This window comes from Mirounga angustirostris, unplaced genomic scaffold (assembly GCF_029215605.1).
Source record: "Mirounga angustirostris isolate CCGP_5_RB_7025 unplaced genomic scaffold, mMirAng1.0.hap1 SCAF_4, whole genome shotgun sequence".
Classification (NCBI taxonomy): domain Eukaryota; kingdom Metazoa; phylum Chordata; class Mammalia; order Carnivora; family Phocidae; genus Mirounga; species Mirounga angustirostris.
The window spans coordinates 113,230,895-113,252,089 of NW_026991712.1; the positions used below are offsets into that span (position 1 = coordinate 113,230,895).

Genomic DNA, 21,195 nt, shown 5'->3' on the forward strand with positions numbered 1-21,195 from the left:
CTGAAGGCAGACGCTTAACCGACTGAGCCACCCAGGTGTCCCAGAGTACTCTTTTTGTAAAACAGAAAAGATCAGATTTTTCTTTGCATGTTTAAAACCCTCGTGACTTCCAATTGTACTCCAAATAGATTCCATATTTCTTTCTTGTAGGACCCTTAATGATGGGGCATCCATTGACTTTTCATCTTTCTACACTTCCCTTTAAATTACTATGTGTTAGCCATAATGGTCTTCTCTTAGTTTTTCTTACCTGTGTTGTTCAATATGGAGGCCACTAGCCACATGTAACTGTTGAACACTTGAACTGTAGCTAGTCTAAATTGAGATGTGCTGTAAGTGTAAAATATACACTGAATTTCAGACTTAATATTAAAGAAAGAACGTAAAATATTTCATTAAATACTATCTGTTGAAATAATATTTTGGATATGTTTGCGTTAAATAAGAAATATAACTTCACTTTCTTTTTACTTTCTAAAGTATAGCTCCTAGAAAATTTAAAGTAACTAATGTGGTTTATATTTGTGGTTCACCTTGTATTTGTATTGGGGAGCCCTTCTCTAACCCACCAAGCTTTTAAATTCCTCATGGCCTTTGTACATGCTGTCTCCCCGCCCCCCCCCCCCTTTTTTTTTGCCTAGCTCTTTGCACAGCTGGCTGCTTCTTGCTCATCTTCTAGATCTTAAGTTGAATATTGCCTCTTGAGAAAGACAGTCCTTAACCACTCTGTCAAATTGTTATTGTTGGTTGCCCGTAGGTCATATATCTTTCTCTGCATTTGTTCAGTCTTTTACTTTTTAACTAGCTCCATGAGGAGAAAGAACATGTCTATTTTGTATATGACTGTATGTTCCTATGTATTCAACACCGAGTAAAGTACTCTTTCAGAATAGGTTCTGAATAAATAAATACTTGTCAAATGAATAACACTGAACTATCTTCTTCTCAGATCTGTTTTAAGGATCAACTATGTGAAAGTATTTTATAAACTATAAAGGGTTGTACCAATTTTATTTATATGCAGAAAAGCTGAAGAAATTGGTTGTATATGCCTGGAAATCAAGATTTAATTGGATGAAGCAAAATCTATGAATTTAGCCTGCATTTCAGTGTGTTCTTCAAACTTTGCATCTAGTAGTTTGACACACTACTCATGTATTATATCACCTAGAGTTTTGAAAGTTGTGTTTTGTAAATAATCTTTAAAAAGCATTACCTCTGTTCCTTTCCTTCAGGAGTTTTTTTCTATACTATTCCTTTTTTCTTTGTAGGGATAGTTAGGTATTTTAAATAGTATCAGACCTCAAGTAACAGGTGCTAAAATACTGTAAATGAACCCATTCCTTCAGTTTTGGCAGTATATTTTTCTTGGCAATTCCTTAATGTCCTGAGGTTATCAGAATACGGCTCATTATGCTAGTCAGTATTCAGGTATCTCTTGCTTAAGTTATGAGTGAAATTCTTTAAGAAATTACCTTTATAGGAAGGATGCTTGTCAAAAAGATAAGTTTGGATTTTTATTTTTCCTTCAGTAGTTACACAGCTGTGCATTTGTATTAAAGAAAGCAAAGGGTGCGGGGCGCCTGGATGGCTCAGTCGGTTAAGCAGCTGCCTTCGGCTCAGGTCATGATCCTGGGGTCTTAGGATGGAGTCCCACGTCCGGCTCCCTGCTACGCCGAGAGCCTGCTTCTCCCTCTCCCTCCGCCTGCCACTCTGCCTACTTGTGTTCTCTCTCTCTCTGTCAAATAAATAAATAAAATCTTAAAAAAAAAAAAGAAAACAAAGGGTGAGGGCGACCCTCTTGGGTCCCCTCCCTCTTCAGGAGCTTAAGTGCTATCACTTTACTATCACTCAATAAACTTTGCTGTCGGGCCCCTCTCCCCCCAAATAAAAACAAAGGGTGACTAACATAGTTGGTAACATACTGATTATGAGACCATCAGTAACAACAGGTTTGGAGGAGGAGTAGGAAGATAATTCTTTGTAAACTGTTAGAGATGGGGACAAGAAACAAGCAAGATTCCAAATATAATTTTGAAATGTATAGTTCTAGTCTATATAGTAGAATAGAAATGTATAGTCTAGTATAGTCTCTGAAGACGCTTAGGAGATCTGTTGGGAGCACGTGGATGGGCCTTTTTAATGGTAATCCTAGTAGTAGTAGTAGTAATAGTAGTAGTAGCAGAGGCAGTAGAGGTAGTAGTAATGTAATAACGGCAAACATTTGAGTGCTTACTATGCTAGGTAGTGTTCTAAGTGTCATAAAATGTTTAATTTTCATGTAAAGCATAGGGGATTGATATGCTTTTTTTTTTTTTTTTTTTTTTAAGATTTTATTCGTTTGAGAGAGTGAGAGAGAGAGAGAGCGCGTGCACGCCCCCAGGCGGGGGCTCTATCCCTGGACCCTGGGATCTTGATCTGAACCAAGGCAGACACTTAACCCATTGAGCCACCCAGGCACCCCAATTGATATGCTTATTAATCCACTTTTTTCAGATGAGGGATTGAGGCATCAGTTTGTTAAATAAATTGCCTAAGGTTACACAGCTAGTAAGTGGTAGAGATGACTAGAACCTGGGTACGGAGTTCATATTGATCCAGCCTAGAATAAAAAAAAAAGTGGCCAAAGATAGATTTTTGGAGGACAATATCCGATAAAGCATAGAAAGGATCCAACAAAGAAGATTCTTGAGAAATAGAAGGAAAACCCTAAGAACATGTTAGAAAAGCCAGGAGAAGAGAATAAGAGAAGAAAAAATGATAGTAGGAAAATAGCTGAATTTGTGTGCTACGTATATGCCAAGTACTTCGTGTACATTTTATTATTATTATCTCTATTTTACAAATAAGAAGCTGAGGCTTAATATCAGCAGTAAGTAGAGATGCTGGAGTTAAACCAGGTCTCTAATGTGAAAGCCCAATGCTCAACCACTGAGGGGTCCGGCATTGTAACAATATCAAGTAAGGCTGTGTGAGATGAGCATTTATGGAAAGTAGTGATTAAATTGGGAGGAAAGGTAAAATCAGAAAGCCAGCCCAAGAAATATAATAGTTGAATAATAAGAATTTAAGAAAGAGAAGAAATCTAAGGAGTATATAATCAAAGAAATAAATCAGGAAAACTTCCCAGAACTGAAGGACATGAGTTTCTAAGTTAAAAGAGCCCATCAAAGTGCTAACTAAAATAAAATAAAAAGATATTTGCATCAAGGCATTTCATTGCAAACTTTAACAATTAAGGGACCAAAGAGAAGAGGGAGAATTTCCCGGAGGTGAAGGGAAATAGGATAATTAATATAATTAGAGTGGTTTCAGACTCTTCAACAAAAATAATGGAAGGTAAAAGACAACTGGAGGCAATATCTTCAAAAATCTGAGGGAAAATTATTTCTAATTTGGTTTATAATGCAGCCAAATTTTCAAGTGTTACAGTAGAATACAGATATTTTCACATAGGCAGTGTCTTAAGTTTACCTTTCAGGAAGCTATGAGAGGAGGTATCCCATCAAAATGAGAGAATGTATCAAGAAAAAGAAAGACAAGGGGTTTAGGAAACATTATCCGACCCAAAGAGAGGTGAAGGAAATACCTGGATCACAGTGAAGGGAGATCCCCAGGTGACAGTTGAGCACCAGGAGCAGACAGCAACCAGTCCAGAGGGGAGCAGGTCAGAGGGTTTTAAAGTGGGCATGTTCAAAAACACAAACCTGATTAGAGATGAAGAGGGTTGTCAAGGACTCCCTGCATTGTAATCTGCTCTGTTATTTTATGGAGAAATTTGTTCATACCTAAATTTTTAAAAGCTTCCTTGATATATAATTCACATACTATACAATTTCCCATGTAAAGTGGTTTTTCATTAGTCAGTGGTTTTTCATTACCTCAAAAAGAAACCTTGAACCCTTTATAGCTCCCTGTCCCTCCACTTCCGCAGTCCTAAGCAATCACTAATCAACTTTTTGTCTATAGATAATGCCTATTCTGGACATTTCTTATAAATGGAATCATATGTGGTATTTCGTGACTGGCTTCTTTGACTTAGCATAACGTTTTCAAGATTATCCATGTTAAAGAATGTGTCAGTACTGCATTCCTTTTTATAGCTGTGACCCAAGTTTTTAAAATGTAAATTTAATTACAAACTGCTTTGCCATTGAACTAAGCTCTTTTGTATATCTTTACTGAAATGTTTCTACTTTATTTTAGTCTTGTGGTGAAAATATAAATATTTATAATAAAGTCTTCAAATTAATTATATCCTGTATCACTCAGGAAACAAGATTTTTTTTTTTTTATTTATTTATTTGTCAGGGAAAGGGCACAAGTAGGCAAAGCAGCAGGCAGAGGGAGAGGGAGAAGCAGGCTCCTCACTGAGCAGAGAGCCCCATGTGGGGCTTGATTCCAAGACCCTGGGATCATGACCTGAGTTGAAGGCAGACACTTAACTGACTGAGCCACCCACATGCCCCCCAAAATAAGATTCTTACTTTAAGAAAATAGCCTACTTGTTAAACAAAAGGGTTCCTTGAAATTCTTATTTCTTGGCATTGCTTTAGCATGCTAATCAAAATGCCATTTTAATAGCAGTGGAAAAGAAATGATGTGGTTTAAATGCATTTGACTCTGAGCCACAAATCAATGATAAATTTTCCTAACTGAATTAAATGCTGTTCTCTCAGGCCTCTGAAGCATTAATCTAATTCTCTGGTTCTAATGTCTACTTATATATTCTTAGTGTACTGTCTTGTATCTACTTATATCACCCTACAGGTATGTAAAAAGATGTTGTTTCTCAACTATGTGAGCCCTCGATCCCCTCAAAAACAAGTTCAGAATGATGTCTTTACTAATAATTTCTACTTTAATTTCGTGGTTTCATTTCATTTCAAGTATTGTTAAATACTTTAATTTTGTGAGATAATATGATACTGTTCCAGGTACTATAGCTGTATAAAAAACCACCATAAAACTTAATGGCTTAAAATAATTGCTTTAGTATGTCCATGGTTTCTGTGGATCAGGAATTTGGACAGAGCATTAGGAGAAGGGCTTGTCTCTGCTTCAAAATGCCTGTGAAGCAGAGAAGCTGGGAAGACTCAGAGGCTGAGGTTGATTCTTCATCTGGGGTCTAGAATCATTTGATGGTGTATTCACATTCCTGTCCAGTGGCTGATACTGGGACCCCAGCTATAGGCCAGAATGCCTGTACTTGACTTCTCCTTGTGTCCCTGTGTGGGCTAGTTTAGGTTTCTCAACACCTTGGTGGCTGGGTTCCAAAAGTGAGTCTCAGTAATCATTTTTGATATACATCATTGGTTGAGGCAGTTAAAAATCAACCCAAGGAGGTCCAAACCAAGACACATAATACTTAAAATGGCAAAAAATAGTGGTAAATAGAGAGATTTAAAATTTGCAAAAGAAAACAGTTACATACAAGGGAAACCCCATAATACTATCAGCAGATTTTTCAGAAAAAACTTTGCAAGCCAGATGGAAGTGGCTCGATATATTCATAGCGCTGAAAGGAGGAGGCGCCTGGGTGGCTCAGTCATTCGTTAAGCGTCTGCCTTCGGCTCAGGTCATAATCCCAGGGTCCTAGGATCGAGGCCTGTATCGGGCTCCCTGCTCAGCAGGAAGCCTGCTTCTCCCTCTCCTACCCTCCCTGCTTGTGTTCCTTCTCTCGCTTTGTCTCCCTCTGTCAAATAAATAAATAAAATCTTTAAAAAAAATAATATGTATTGGAATTTTAGAAAACCCAGTCTGATTAAAAAAAAAAAGTGCTGAAAGGAGAAAATCTGCAGCCAAGAATACTCTATCCAGCAAGGCTATCATTTAGAATAGAAGGAGAGATCAAGAGTTTCCCAGACAAACAAAAGCTAAGGGAGTTCCTGACCACTAAACCAGCTCTACAAGAAATGTTAAATGGGACTCTCTGAGTGGAAAGGAAAGACCATAAGTAAGTAAGAAAAGTAGGAAGCACAAAAGCAGTAACGATAAGTATATCTGTAAAAATCAGTCAAGGGATTCACAAAATAAAAGTATGACACCATATACCTAAAACATGGTGGGGGTTGGGAGGGAGAAGAGTAAAGAATGGGTTCAAACTTAAGTGGTCATCAACTTAATATAGACTGCTATATGCAGAAGATGTTATATACAAACTGAATGGTAACCGCAAATTAAAAACCAGTAATAGGTATGAAAAAAAAGAAGAGAAAGGAACCCAAGTATATCACTAAAGAAAGCCAACTAATCATGAGAGAAGAGAGTAAGGGAAGAGAGAAACAGAACTACAAAAAACAACCATAAAGCAAGTAACAAAATGGCAATAAATACATAGCTATCAATCATTACTCTGAATGTAAATGGACTTAATGCTCCAATCAAAAGATACAGGGTGATGGAATGGATTAAAGAAAAAAAAAAAAAGACCAGTATAACAGGTAAATGAAACCAGGAGCTTGTTCTTTGAACAAAATCGATAAGCCTTTAGCTAGACTCATTAAAAAAAAAAAAAAAAAGACATCAGAAATGAAATAAAAGAAATAACCGATATGACAGAAATAGAAGGATTATAAGAGAGTATTATGAAAAATTATATGCCAACATATTGGACAATCTAGAAGAAATGGATACATTTCTAGAAACCTACAACCTCCCAAAACTGAATCAGGAAGAAATAGAAAATTTGAACAGACCCAGTGTGGGGCTTGAACTTACAACCCTGAGATAAAGAGTTCCATGCTGTACCGACTGAGCCAGGCAGGCACCCCCACTCATCACTTTTTTTCAGTCTAGTAGTGGAAGTTGTAGCAGCATCAGACATGAAAAAAGGAATAAAAGGCATTCAAATTGGTAAGGAAGAAGTAAAACTGTCACTATTTGCAGATGACATGATACTATATATAGAACACCCTAAAGATCCCACCAAAAAACTATCAGAACTGATAAATGAATTCAGTAAGGTTGCAGGATATAAGATCAATATTTAGAAATCCTTTGCATTTCTATACATGAATAATGAAGCAACAGAAAGAGAAATTAGGGGGCGCCTGGGTGGCTCAGTCGTTAAGCGTCTGCCTTCGGCTCAGGTCGTGATCTCAGGGTCCTGGGATCGAGCCCCGCATCCGGCTCCCTGCTCCGCGGGAGGCCTGCTTCTCCCTCTCCCACTCCCCCTGCTTGTGTTCCCTCTCTCGCTGTGTCTCTCTCTGTCAAATAAATAAATAAAATCTTTAAAAAAAAAAAAAAGAAAGAAAGAGAAATTAGGAAAACAATCCATTTATAATTGTACCAATAATAGTAAAATACTTAGGAATAAATTTAACCAAGGAGGTGAACAACCTGTACTCTGAGAACTGTAAAACATCGATGAAAGAAATTAAAGATGAGATAAACAAATGGAAAGACATTCCATACTCACGAATTGGAAGATACTGATAAATGTCCATATTACCCAAAGCAATCTACAGATACAGTGCAATCTCTATCAAGATACCAACAGCATTTTTCACAGAACTAGAATAAACAATCTTAAAATTTGGAACCACAAAAGACCCCAAATAGCCACAGCAGTGTTGAAAAAGAAAAAGCTAGACATGTCACAATCCCAGATTTTAAGATATACAAAGTTATAGTAATCAAAATAGTATGGTATTGGCACAAAATATAGACACATAGAACAATGGAACAGAATTGAGAGCCCAGAGATAAATCCATGATTATGTGGTCAATTAATCCATGACAAAGGAGGCAAGAATATATGTCAAGAAAAAGTCTCTTCAGCAAATAATGTTGGGAAAACTGGACAGCTACATGGAAAAGAATGAAACTGGACCACTTTCTTACAACATACACAAAAATAGAATTAAGAATCTAAATGTGAGACCTAAAACCATAAAAATCCTAGAAGAGAGCACAGGCAGTAATTTCTCTGACATTGGCTATAGCAGTATTTTTCTAGATATGTCTCCTGAGGCAAGGGAAACAAAAGCAAAATAAACTTATTGGGACTATATAAAAATAAAAACTTCTGCACTGCAAAGGAACCAAACAACAAAACTAAAAGACAACTGACAGAATGGGAGAAGATATTTGCAAATGACATATCCAATAAAGGGTTAGTATCCAAAATATATAAAGAACTTGCACAACTTAGCACCCAGATAACATGTAATACAATTAAAAATGAGCAGAAGACACGAACAGACATTTCTCCAAGGAAGACATACAGATGGCCAACAGACAAATTGAAAGGTGCTCAACATCACCCATCATCAGGGAAATGCAAATCAAAACCACAGTGAGATTTTATCTCATACCTGTCAGAGTGGCTAACATCAAAAACACAAGAAACAAGTGTTAGCAAGGATGTGGAGAAAAAGGAACCCTTTTGCAGTATGGATGGAAATGCAAACTGGTGTAGCCACTATGGAAAACAGTATGAAGGTTCTTCAAAAATTAGAATTCATATGATCCATTAATTGCACTAAAGAATACGAAAACACTAACTGAAAAGGATATATGCACCCTTGTGTTGATTGCAGCATTATTTATAATAGACAATAATTATGGAAGCAGCCCAAGTGTCCATTGATAGATGAATGGATAAAGTAGAGGTGATTTATATATATATATAATGCAATTAATGTTTTACATATATTATGTATTTAAGTAAAAATATATAATGTAAATCACATATATTATGTAATTAATGTAATTACATTATATATTATATATTATGTAATTAATGTAAAATATTTTTATTATTTATAATAAAACCCTTACTGTTGAGGGAAGAATCCCCAAGAAAGACAAGCAGGCTACAGTATGGGACCCAAGGAAAAGAAGCCAGGGGCAGACCATTTAGGCTTCCAGGCGAAAGAAGTCCTCGCCAATGCACAGACCAGCAGCACGTATTATACATATATTATATAATTAATGTAAAAATATATGATGTAAATCACATATATTATATAAATTACATGTATACACATATATTTACATAATATTACATATATATGTAATATTATTCAGCCATAAAAAGAAAACTTGCCATTTGCAACAACATGGATGGAGCTAGAGAGTATAATGCTAAGCAAAATAACTCAGAGAAAGACAAATACCATATGATTTCACTCATGTGGAATTTAAGAAACAAACAGGAAAAAAGGGAGACAAAACAAAAAAGACTTTTTTTTTTTTTTAAGTAGGGTTCTGTGCCCAACATGGGGCTTGAACTCATGACCCTGAGATTGTTACATGCTCTACTGAGTGAACCAGCCAGATGCCCCCCAAAAACAGACTCTTAACTATAGAGAACAAACTGATAGTTACCAGAGGGGAGGTGGTTGAGGGGTGGGTGAAATAGGTAAAGGGGATTAAGAGTACACTTGTCTTGGTAAGCACTAATACACAGAATTGTTAAATCACTATATCATACACCTGAAACTAATATAGCACTGTGGGTTAACTACACTGGAATTAAAATAAAATTAAAATTAAAAATTAAAAAAGAAATAAAAATAGTCATTTTTGGAAGTTAAAACCATCCTTATAACTTACTATAAAATACAGAGCAGTAGAGAAACCATGATTGTTTTTCATGGGAAATCCTATTCAAATATTGTAGTCATATCTAAGATTCCTACTAACCTTTATTATTTTATTAAAATTTTACTTTTTTAGAACAGTTTTAGATTCATAGCAAGATTGAGTGGAAAGTACAGAGATTTCCCATATACTCCCTGCCCCCCAACATGCATTCCCCACCAGAGTGGTACATGTGTTACCATTGATGTACCTACATTGACAGTTATAATCACCCAAAATCCGTAGTTTACATTAGGGTTCACTCTTAGTGTTGGTTGTGCATTGTATGGATTTGGTCAAATGTGTAATGACACATATCCATCATGATGGTATTACACAGAATATTTTTACTATCCTAAAAATCCTGTGTGCTCTAGGCAGAGGATTCATCTCTCCCGTATTCCCAACCCCTAGCAACTATTGATCTTTTTACTGTCTCCATTGTTTTGCCTTTTTTGTATGGTTGGAATCATATATTATGTAGTTTCCTGAGATTGACTAAGCCCTTTTACAACTGAGATAATAATTCACATACCATAAATCCATCCACTCATTTAAAGTGTGCAGTTCAGTGGCATTTAGTATATTCACAAGGTTGTGTAACCATCACCACAGTCCAAACCCAGAACATTTTTGTCACTCCAAAAAGAAATCCCATGCACATTAGCAGTCATTCCCTTAGGTCCTTGAAGCCACTGATCTACTTTCTGTCTCTGGGTTTGCCTATTCTGGACATTTTATATAAGTGGAGTCCTACAATATGTGGTCATTTGTGCCTGATTACTAAGCATTTTTTTTTTGAAAGATTTTATTTATTTATTTGAGAGATAGTGAAGGTGATAGCGAGAGAGAGCACAAGTGGGGAAGAGAGGGAGAAGCAGACTCTCCGCTGAGCAGGGAGCCCGATGTGGGACCTGATCCCGGGACCCTGAGATCATGACCTGAGCCGAAGGCAGATGCTCAACTGACTGAGCCACCCAGGTGCCCCTGATTACTAAGCATTTTTAATAATGGTTTTGATCTTTTCAAAGTATGTTCATATTTAAAAATAAATGCATAACCCCTCTATGAGGTAGACAGGAACTTTGTGATGTCATTGTCAGATTTACTATGTCTTCATGACCTCAGTTTACCATAGGATGAGGGAAGGAGATTTAGACGTGACAGGGTGGAGATTTGGAAAAGTACTGTAGAGTTAAAGGAAAAATAGAACATGTCATGATACATGAAAAAATCCTATGGGATTTCTAGAACCATGAATATTAAACTTTATTAAAATGCAACTGCAATTAAATACTCTGGTTATATTTCAGTATTTAACATATGAAGATGAGTTAGTGAGCCTTCAGTAGTTCTAGATTGAATCTCATATCAGCTGAATTTCAGCAAAATTGAAAGGATGTCAGGATTGTGCTCTTCGTTATTCCAAACTCTTTAAATGGAAGGCTGTTGCTACAGTGTGCGGAAGGGGTATGATAAATTTGTTTTAATAAATGAAAGCAAATAGTAGGAATCTTTTGCCTTTCCTACAGTTAACTCTAGTAAGGAACTTTTATATAATGGAAATGTGAAGTGTTAATTTTTGAAAGTTGTAAGCATATCTGAAATTAATGGTTGGTATTAATAAGGGGTAACATTTTTCTGTCATTTTATGTGTTAGGTTTTCTATTTACTGTGATTTGGGGATGCAAATTAGTGCCATCTTGATAATTGAATTTGTGGTTGTAATTATGTAGAAAAGATCAATAGGATAACAAATCACAATAGGCTATCTTGTGGTCTACTATGGCTCCTATTCTTTGGTTCCTTTCTGGCTTTTTGCCCTGAGGAGCTGTGCTGCTGGTCTGTGCATTGGCGAGGACTTCTTTTGCCTGGAAGCCTAAATGGTCTGCCCCTGGCTTCTTTTCCTTGGGTCCCATACTGTAGCCTGCTTGTCTTTCTTGGGGATTCTTCCCCCAACAGTAAGGGTCCCCTTATCCCTTTTATACTACTGTTTCCAAGAGAAGTAAATTCTAAAATGAGTTCCTGAAAATGAGAGGTTAATAAAACTTTTGGCCCTTTCAGCACTTATAATCAAATTTTTGTCTTAGAAGTTCCAGCCTCATATTGAGTTGCTTAACTATGGCCTTAGAATCCCTTTTCCATTTTATCCTTTGCTTATATCAAAGTATCCTGCTGGGTTGAGATGGAGGAACTGGGCACAGAGGGATAGAGAGTCATCTATGTACTGAGGTGAGAAAAAAAGTCTTGGGCAACCCATGAGGAGAATAGTGTTTGCTAAAATAGTCTCGATGGGATTGTATGCCTTGGTATTTTAATTTCTGTGTGTATAAATTGCTATATATAACTAAGATTAGCTGAGAGTATGCTGAATCGGAAAATAATTTACAATGCTTTAGCCATTTACCTATGACATAAAATTTAAGATCTTCTCAAAGCTCATGAAAGCATGTCATAGTTTCTAGCTTTTATATATCTAAGTACTTCACAATCAAGAAGCTCTTTTCATGATAGTTTTTAGAAAATACAGTCCCTTAAAAAGCCTATTAACACCTTATTTTGTAAACTCGTATCATTAAGAATGTTTAGTTTTATATAGGTATTCAAATATGGCTATTATGTTTTTCATTAGTGAATGATAATGCCATGTTTGAATATTATTTATGTATATTTTATTTTTCAGCTGCATTTGTATATGTATCTGCTTAGGAGAGGGATATAATTTATTTTTTTTTAATTATCTTTTTTAAGATTTTATTTATTTATTTGACAGAGAGAGATACAGCGAGAGAGGGAACACAAGCAGGGGGAGTGGGAGAAGCAGGCTTCCCGCGGAGCAGGGAGCCCGATGCGGGGCTCGATCCCAGGACCCTGGGATCATGACCTGAGCCGAAGGCAGACGCTTAACGACTGAGCCACCCAGGCGCCCCTGGATATAATTTATGATGACTTTATGGACATATGTGTCATTCACTTAATCTTAGAGATAGGCGGGATCTTAAGGGTTTTTTAAATTCTGGTTGCCCACTTAAAACAGAAAGTTATCTTCAACTTCTGACATTTGGCTCTTCTAATAGCTGCTTTATTATAGCCATTGGTGGGGATGTCTACTCTTTCTAGGCCTCCCATTCTATTTCTGAATATTTCCAGCTATGTGAAAATTGTGTCTTGAATCTCTCCCACTCTACTAACTCAACCATTTATCATAATTTTGTTCCTGTAGAAAAAGTCCCTTTTCTATAAAAATACTCTTTAGCTGTTTGGAGATAGGTATCATGGATCTCCTTACATCTTACTTAGGCTAAGCAACCCCAGTTTTTGTTGAATTATTAATCCTGTTACAGCATTTCCCTATCCTCATCACCCAGTGGACATGTTTTAATACCTTTGCTTTCAAATGTTTTTGACTAGAGAATACATTTTACATTCCAACTAAATATACCCGTAGATATATGTACAGGTAGTACATAGTTTTAATACATATATGTAACTGAAACAACGATTTCATAAGACAGTATATATTTACACTGATATTTTCTATTCTTTTTCATTTTTAAAAATGCTAGCATTCCTTGTCATATTGATTTTATTACTCCCTGATGGATTTTAGCCTGTAGTTTGGAAAACACTGTTTTCGTTTGTTCATGTTGCAGAACTGAAATATTTTCCAAAAGCCAGGTGTTAGGATAATTGTTGCGAAAGTAGGTTTTACCTGTATCACCTCAAAGAAACTATTGTGATGGTGGCTATTAATTAAAAATAGGGTTATCACGTTCTTGGTAATGAATGCAGTAAAACTAAAATATATTCAACTTTCATTTTTATCCATAGGTGGCGACAGACAAGGTTGCAGAAAAGCTGAGTTCTACTCTCTCATGGGTGAAGAACACAGTATCACATACAGTCAGTCAGATGGCCAGTCAGGTGGCAAGTCCATCTGCCTCATTACATACTACATCCTCATCTACCACACTATCCACGCCAGCCCTTTCACCATCTTCTCCTTCACAGTTGAGTCCAGACGACTTAGAACTCCTGGCTAAACTGGAGGAACAAAATAGGTGAGTGAGGTTGCTCAGCTTTTCTTTCTCTGTAGTTATATGAGCTCAGCCATTCATTTATGTATATGTGCCATAATCAAAATTTACTCATATTAAGAATATTTATTTTCTAGTCTTTGGCTCCTTGTTTATGAAAATTACTTAACAAAAGTATTCAAGTCTTTTTTGGAGGAGTTGGTCTTAAAGTTGTACTAAAATTTTCTTCTGGCTCAGATAGCTTTAGAGCTTTGTTTTCTTAATATAGCAAATTCCCTAAATTTTTCCTGAATTTTAGAATTTTTTTAAGGCAAATAGAACTACCATTTCTTTTTCTTTTTTTTTTTAAAGATTTTATTTATTTATTTGAGAGAGAGAGAGAATGAGAGACAGAGAGCATGAGAGGGAGGAGGGTCAGAGGGAGAAGCAGATTCCCCACTGAGCAGGGAGCCCGATGTGGGACTCAATCCCGGAACTCCAGGATCATGACCTGAGCCGAAGGCAGCTGCTTAACCAACTGAGCCACCCAGGTGCTATCTTTTTTTTTTTTTTTTTTTAAGATTTTATTTATTTGAGAGAGAGCACAAGCTGGGGTTGGGGGGGCGCGGAGAGGGAAGGACAGTGGGAGAGGGAGAAGCAGACCGCCTGTTGAGCAAGGAGCCTGACAAGACATGGAGCTTGATCCTAGGACCCTGCGATCATGACCTGGGCTGAAGGGAGATGCTTAACCAACTGAGCCACCCAGGTGCCCCTAAAACTACCATTTTTGATTTAAACTCTCAAACTAGTCCCCTTTGGTTAATTTGTAAAGTAATTTAATTTAGGATAGATACCTGATTTATGGTTTAGAGTGGGAAATCTCTTCAGTTTATTCATAGAAGGTGAAGTATCCTTCTCTCTTAATGGAAATGAAATAGAATAGTTGTTTGTTGAGAATGTATACTCTAGACCCTGTGTGCCCTTCACTATATTATTATCAGAAGCTCTTTCAGCCATCAGCTACAAAAGAATTATTGGAAGAGTCCCCTTTTATGTTCAGTCAAGATATATACTACCACTGGCTTTAAGGGTAATAACAGAGACAACTTCTTTTTTTTTTTTTTTAAGATTTTTATTTATTTATTTGACAGAGAGAGCACAAGCAGGGGGAGCAGCGGGCAGAGGGAGAGGGAGAAGCAGGCTTCCTGCACAGCAGAGAGCCTGATGCGGGGCTTGATCCCAGGACCCTGGGATCATGACCTGAGCCGAAGGCAGACGCTTAACCAACTGAGCTACCCAGGCTTCCTACAGAGACAACTTCTAATAGCTTTTTTCACATGTAATTGACATAATAAAGTACACATACTTAAGGTGTACAGCTTGATAGGTTTTGACATATGTATATATCTGTGAAATAATCACCAAAGTCAAGAAAATGAACATATCTGTTATCCCCTTTCCCATCCCCAGGCAGCCATTGATCTAGATTAGTTTGCATTTTCTAGAATTTTATAGAAATGGAATAATATGTATTTTTTTTAAACGGAGCATTTTAGTCAGAATAATTATTTTGAGATTCATCCATGTTGTAGTGTGTATGAATAGTTCATTTTTAATTGCTTAGTCATATTCTGTTGTATGGTTATATTGTAGTTTATTCACTTTTTGTTATGAAATGCTATAAACATTATTTATGTATACAAGCCTTTGTGTACATAGATGTATACTTCATTTCTTCTGGGCAGATACCTAGGATTGGAATGGCTGGTTTATATGATAGGTGCACATTTAACTGTCAGACTGTCAAAGAGCCTATACTTTATCACATTCCCACCATCAGTATATGAAATTTTTAGTTCATCTGCATCCTTGCTGATACTTGGTATGGTTAGTCTTTAATCTTAGCCATTCTAACAGGTATTGGTATCTTGTATTTTTAATTTGCATTTTCTAATGGTGTTGAGCATCTTTTCATGTGCTTATTTGCCATTGACATATCTTCTCTGTTTGAAATTTTGCCCATTAAAAATTACGTTGTTTGCTTTCTTACCATTGTATTTGAAGAGTTCTTTGTATATTTGGGATATAGTTCTTTATCAGATATATGCTTTTAAAATATTTTTTCCCCAGTCTGCAGCTTAATATTCTCTTAATAGTATCTTTTGAAGAACGTAAGTTTTAAATTTTGATGAAGTCCAATTTGAAATTGTTCTTTTATGGTTTGTAATTTTGATGACTCAAGGTCACACAGCTTGACTCATATGTTCTTACAAAAGTTTTATAGTTTTAAGTTTTATGTTTAGGTCTGATCCATTTTGAGTTAGTTTTGTATATGGAGCAAAGTATAGATCAAAATTCATTTTCTGAATATGCATATTTAATTGTTCCTGTACCATTTGTTGAAAAGGCTATCCTTTCTTCACTTAAGTACTTTTGAGCTTTGGTCAAAAATTAGTGGTTATTGTATGTATAGTCCTATTTCTAGACTTATTCTGTTCCATTGATCTGTTTTCTCACTTAATGCCCATACAGTACTGTCTTGATTACTGTGACTTTATATCTTGAAATCAGGTAGTGTTAATCCTCCAACTTAGTTCTCCCATTTTGGCTACTTTGGAACCTAGCATTCCCATGTGAATTTTATATCAAGTTCTTAATTTCCACAAAAATACTTCTTAAGATTTTGATTGGAACTATATTGCCTTATGTATCCTGCTGCCTTGCTAAACTTGTTGTTCTGGTAGGTTATGTTGTTTTTAGATTCCATGAGATTTTGTATGTGGATGAGCATGTCATCTGTGAATAAAGCACTTTTACTTCTTCCTTTCCAATCTGGGTGCCTTTATTTCTTTTTCTTACCTTACTGCAACTGGCCAGTACCTTGAGTACAAATTTGAATATAAGTGGTGAACATACATTCTTGTTTTCCTGATCTTAGGGATAAAGCATTAAATATGTTAACTGTAGGTTTTTGTAGATGGCTTTTATCAGATTGAGGAAGTTCCTTTTTCTTCCTTGTTTTCTTCGAGTTTAAAAAAAATAGGTGTTGGATTTTGTCAAATGCTTTTCCTGCATTTATTGAAATGATCATTTGGTATTCCTCTTATAGTCCAATATGGTGAATTACATTGATTTTTGAATGTTAAACCAACTTTGCGTTCCGGGGATAAACCCACTTGGTCATGATATATTGTCTTTATAAGACAATATTTTGCTCCATATTATAAGATATTGTTGGATTCGATCTAAAATTGTATTTAGAATTTTTTATCTATGGTCATAGTGGATTTGATCTGTAGTTGTCTTGGGATTTTTGACATTTTTATGTAATATCTCTGTCCTCGTATTGTCTTTTCTAATATAAATGTTTGGTGCTGTACATTTATTTTCAAGCCCTGCTTTAGCAATAGCTGTTTAAATTTATTGAGACTTGTTTTACGGTCCTGAATATGGTCTTATTTTGGTAAACATTTTATGTGAATTTGAGAAGAAGGTATGTTCAGCTGTTGTTTGGTGGAGTATTCTGTTAATGTTGATCAATTAAATTTGATTGATAATGTTTAAGTCTTCTATATCTTTGCTCTTTTCTATTTACTTGTGATATCAGATATTGACGGAGGAGTACTGAAACCTCCAACTATAATTGTGGATTTGTCTGTTTCTCTTTAAATTCTTTTAGTCTTTGTTTCGTGTAATTTGAAGTTGTATTATTAAGTATATAAACATTTGGATTGTTATGCCCTCTGAAATGCCTTCATCCCTGGTAATATTGTTTGCTTAGAAATTGACTTTATAGAATTAATACCTGTTCTTTTGAAGCTGTTTCAAAAAATATAAATGGAAGGAAAACTTTCAGACTCTTTCTTTGAGGCCAGTATTACCTTGATCCCAAAACCAGACAAAGACCCCACCAAAAAGGAGAATTATAGACCAATATCACTGATGAACATGGATGTAATAATTCTCACCAAGATACTAGTCAATAGGATCCTACAGTACATTAAAAGGATTATTCACCATAAGCAAGTGGGATTTATTCCTGGGCTGCAAAGGTGGTTCAACATCTGCAGTCAATCAGTGTGATACAATACATCAGTAAAAGAAAGGACAGAAGGACAAGAACCATATGATCCTCTCAATAGATGCAGAAAAAGCATTTGACAAAGTACAGGATTCTTTCTTGATTAAAACTCTTCACAGTGTAGGGATAGAGGGAACATACCCCAATAATCATAAAAGCTATATACAAAAAGCCCACAGCGAATATCATTCTCAGTGGGGAAGAACTAAGAGCTTTTCCTCTAAGGTCAGGAACATCGCAGGGATGTCTGTTGTCACCACTGTTGTTCAACATAGTACACAGAAGTCCTAGCCTCAGCAATCAGACAACAAGAAAAAGAAATCAAAGGCATCCAAATCAAGGAAGAAGTCAGACTCTCACTCTTGACAGATGACATGATACACTGTGTGGAAAACCCCAAAAGACTCCAACCCCAAATTGCTAGACTCATACAGGAATTCAGCAATGTGGCAGGATATAAAATCAATGCACAGAAATTAGTTGCATTTCTATACACTAACAATGAGACAAAAGAAAGAGAAATTAAGGAGTCGATCCCATTTACAATTGCACCAAAAACCATGAGATACCTAGGAATAAACCTAACCAAAGAGGCAAAGGACCTATACTCAGAAGACTATGCTTTTAAAATATTTGAGGAAAGATACAAAGAAAGAAAGAAAAAAAGAAAGAAAGAAATTGAGGAAGATACAAAGAACAAATATTGTTAAAATGTCTATGCTACCCAGAGCAATCTATACATTCAATGCAATCCCTATCAAAATACCATCAACTTTTTTCCACAGAGCTGGAACAAATAATCCTAAAATTAATATGGAACCAGAAAAGACTCCTGATAGCCAAAGGATTATTAAAAACAAAACAAAACAAAATTGGTGGCATCACAATCCCGGACTTCAAGCTCTATTACAAAGCTGTAATCATCAAGACAGTATGGTACTGGTACAAAAACAGACACATTGATCAGTGGAACAGAACAGAGAGCCCAGAAATGAACCCTCAACTCTGTGGTCAACTAATCTTTGACAAAGCAGGGAACAGTGTCCAATGAAAAAAAAAGACAGTCTCTTCAACAAATGGTACTGGGAAAATTGGACAGCCACATGCAGAAGAATGAAACTGGATCATTTCCTTACACCATACACAAAAATAGACTCAAAATAGATGAAAGGCCTAAATATGAGACAGGAATCCATCAAAATCCTAGAGGAGAACACAGGCAGCAACCTCTGTGACCTTGGCCACAGCAGCTTCTTGCTAGACCCTTCTCCAAAGACAAGGGAAACAAAGGCAAAAATTGGGACTGTTGGGACTTCATCAAGATAAAAAGCTTTTGCACAGCAAAAGAAACAATTGACAAAACCAAAAGACAGCTGACAGAATGGAGAAGATTTTTGCAAATGTCTTATCAAATATAGGGTTAGTATCTAAAATCTATAAAGAACTTATCAAATTCAACACCCAAAGAACAAATAATCCAGTCAAGAAATAGAAGACATGAACAGACATTTCTCCAAAGAAGACATTCATATGACCAAGAGATACATGAAAAAATGCTCAACGTCACTCAGCATCAGGGAAATACAAATCAAAACCACAATGAGATACCACCTCACGCCAGTCAGAATGGCTAAAATTAACAAGTCAGGAAATGACAGATGTTGGTGAGGATGCGGAGAAAGGGGAACTGTCCTATACTGTTGGTGGGAATGCAAGCTGGTGTAGCCACTCCGGAAAACAGTATGGAGGTTCCTCAAAAAGTTGAAAATAGAGCTACCCTATGGCCCAGCAATTGCACTACTGGGTATTTACCCCAAAGATACAAATGTAGTGATCCGAAGGGACACCTGCACCCTGATGTTGATAGCAGCAAGGTCCACAATAGCCAAACTATGGAAAGAGCCCTGATGTCCATCGACAGATGAATGGATAAAGAAGATGTGGTATATATACAATGGAATACTACTCAGCCATCAAAAAAAAAAAAAAAGAAATCTTGCCATTTGCAACAACATGGATGGAACTAGAGGGTATTATGCTAAGTGAAATAAGTCAATCAGAGAAAGACAATTATCATATGATCTCACTGATATGTGGAATTTAAGAAACAAAACAGGATCATGGGGAAGAGAGGAAAAAATAAAACAAGATGAAATCAGAGATTGGGAGATAAACCATAAGAGACTCTTCTTTTTTGGGGGGGTTTCTTTTTTTAAATTTAAATTCAATTAATTAACATATAATATATTATTAGTTTCAGAGGTAGGGTTCAGTGATTTATCAGTCTTATATAATACCCAGTACTCATTGCATCCAGTGCTCTCCTTAATGCCCATCACCCAGTTACCCATCCCCCGCCCCCTTCCCTCCAGCAACCGTCAGTTTGTTTCCTGTGATTAAGAGTCTCTTATGGGGTGTCTCCCTTTCTGATTTGGTCTTGTTCTATTCTTCCCGTGTTTGTTTCTTTTACTAACGAGAATCATGCTGTATGTATTGTTCTTTGACGTGCTTGTTGGAGATATTCTCAGCCTAGCACACTCCTTTTATCCATTATATATTCCACAGAATTAGTGTCACTATTTGGATTGCTTCATTCTACTGTTATAATTATGCCCACTTTTGTGCACAAACTTGAACAGGGGCTGGAATTTGAGGGGAAGAGTTTGAATCCTTGTCAATCTGTGGTGAAGATGTATTGACTTAGCCTTGAGCAGCTGGCAGGCCATGCATGCTGACTGAGGCAGGAGGATGGCTGGATTGTGGATTTGGGACCCACAGGCCGATGGCATTGTGTGTGACAGGGACGTGGCTGGTTTTGCTTTTAACTTTTGTTTTTCTGGGAAACTCTCTCTCCTATTCTGAATGAAAGCCTTGCTGGATAGAGTATTCTTGGCTGTAGATTTTTTTCCTTTTAGCACTTTGAATATATCATGCCACTTTCTTCTGGCCTGCCAAGTTTCTGCTGAAAAACTCACTGATAGCCTTATGGGGTTTCCCTTGTACATAACTGCTTTCCTCTCTCTTGCTGCTTTTAAAATTCTCTCTTGATCACTACTTTTGGCCATCTTATTTACTTTGTGTCTTGGTGCAGACCTCTTTGGGTTGGTTTTGTTGGGGCCTCTCTGTGCCTCCTGGATCTGGATTTCTCTTTCCTTCCCCAGATTCAGAAAGTTTTCAGCTATTACTTCTTCAAATAAATCTTTTTTTTTTTTTTTTTTAAGATTTTATTTATTCATTTGAGACACAGAGAAAGCACTAGCAGGGGGAGTGGGAGAAGGAGAAGCAGGCTCCCCACTGAGCCGAGAGCCCAATGTGGGGCTCGATCCCAGGACCCTGGGATCATGACCTGAGCTGAAGGCAGATGCTTAACCATCTGAGCCACCCAGACACCCCTTCAAATAAATCTTCTGCCCCCTTTTCTCGCTCTTCTCCTTCTGGGATCCCTATCATGCAACTGTTATGCTTGACAGTGTTGCTCAGTTCCTTTGGTCTATTCTCATTTTGAGGATT

The 21,195-nt window shown here is 36.5% G+C and overlaps 1 protein-coding gene across 7 annotated transcripts in view; it reads left to right on the top strand.

Moving 5' to 3' along the window:
- Positions 1-21,195, top strand: part of EVI5 (ecotropic viral integration site 5) — a 201,250-nt gene that overhangs the window by 21,595 nt on the left and 158,460 nt on the right. For all 7 annotated transcript variants that reach the window (XM_064588815.1, XM_064588816.1, XM_054512745.2 and 4 more), the window contains one exon: positions 13,420-13,649. In XM_064588815.1, the coding sequence (XP_064444885.1) occupies positions 13,501-13,649 (149 nt within the window). In that variant the 5' untranslated portion in view covers positions 13,420-13,500. The remainder of the gene's footprint in view (positions 1-13,419; positions 13,650-21,195) is intronic.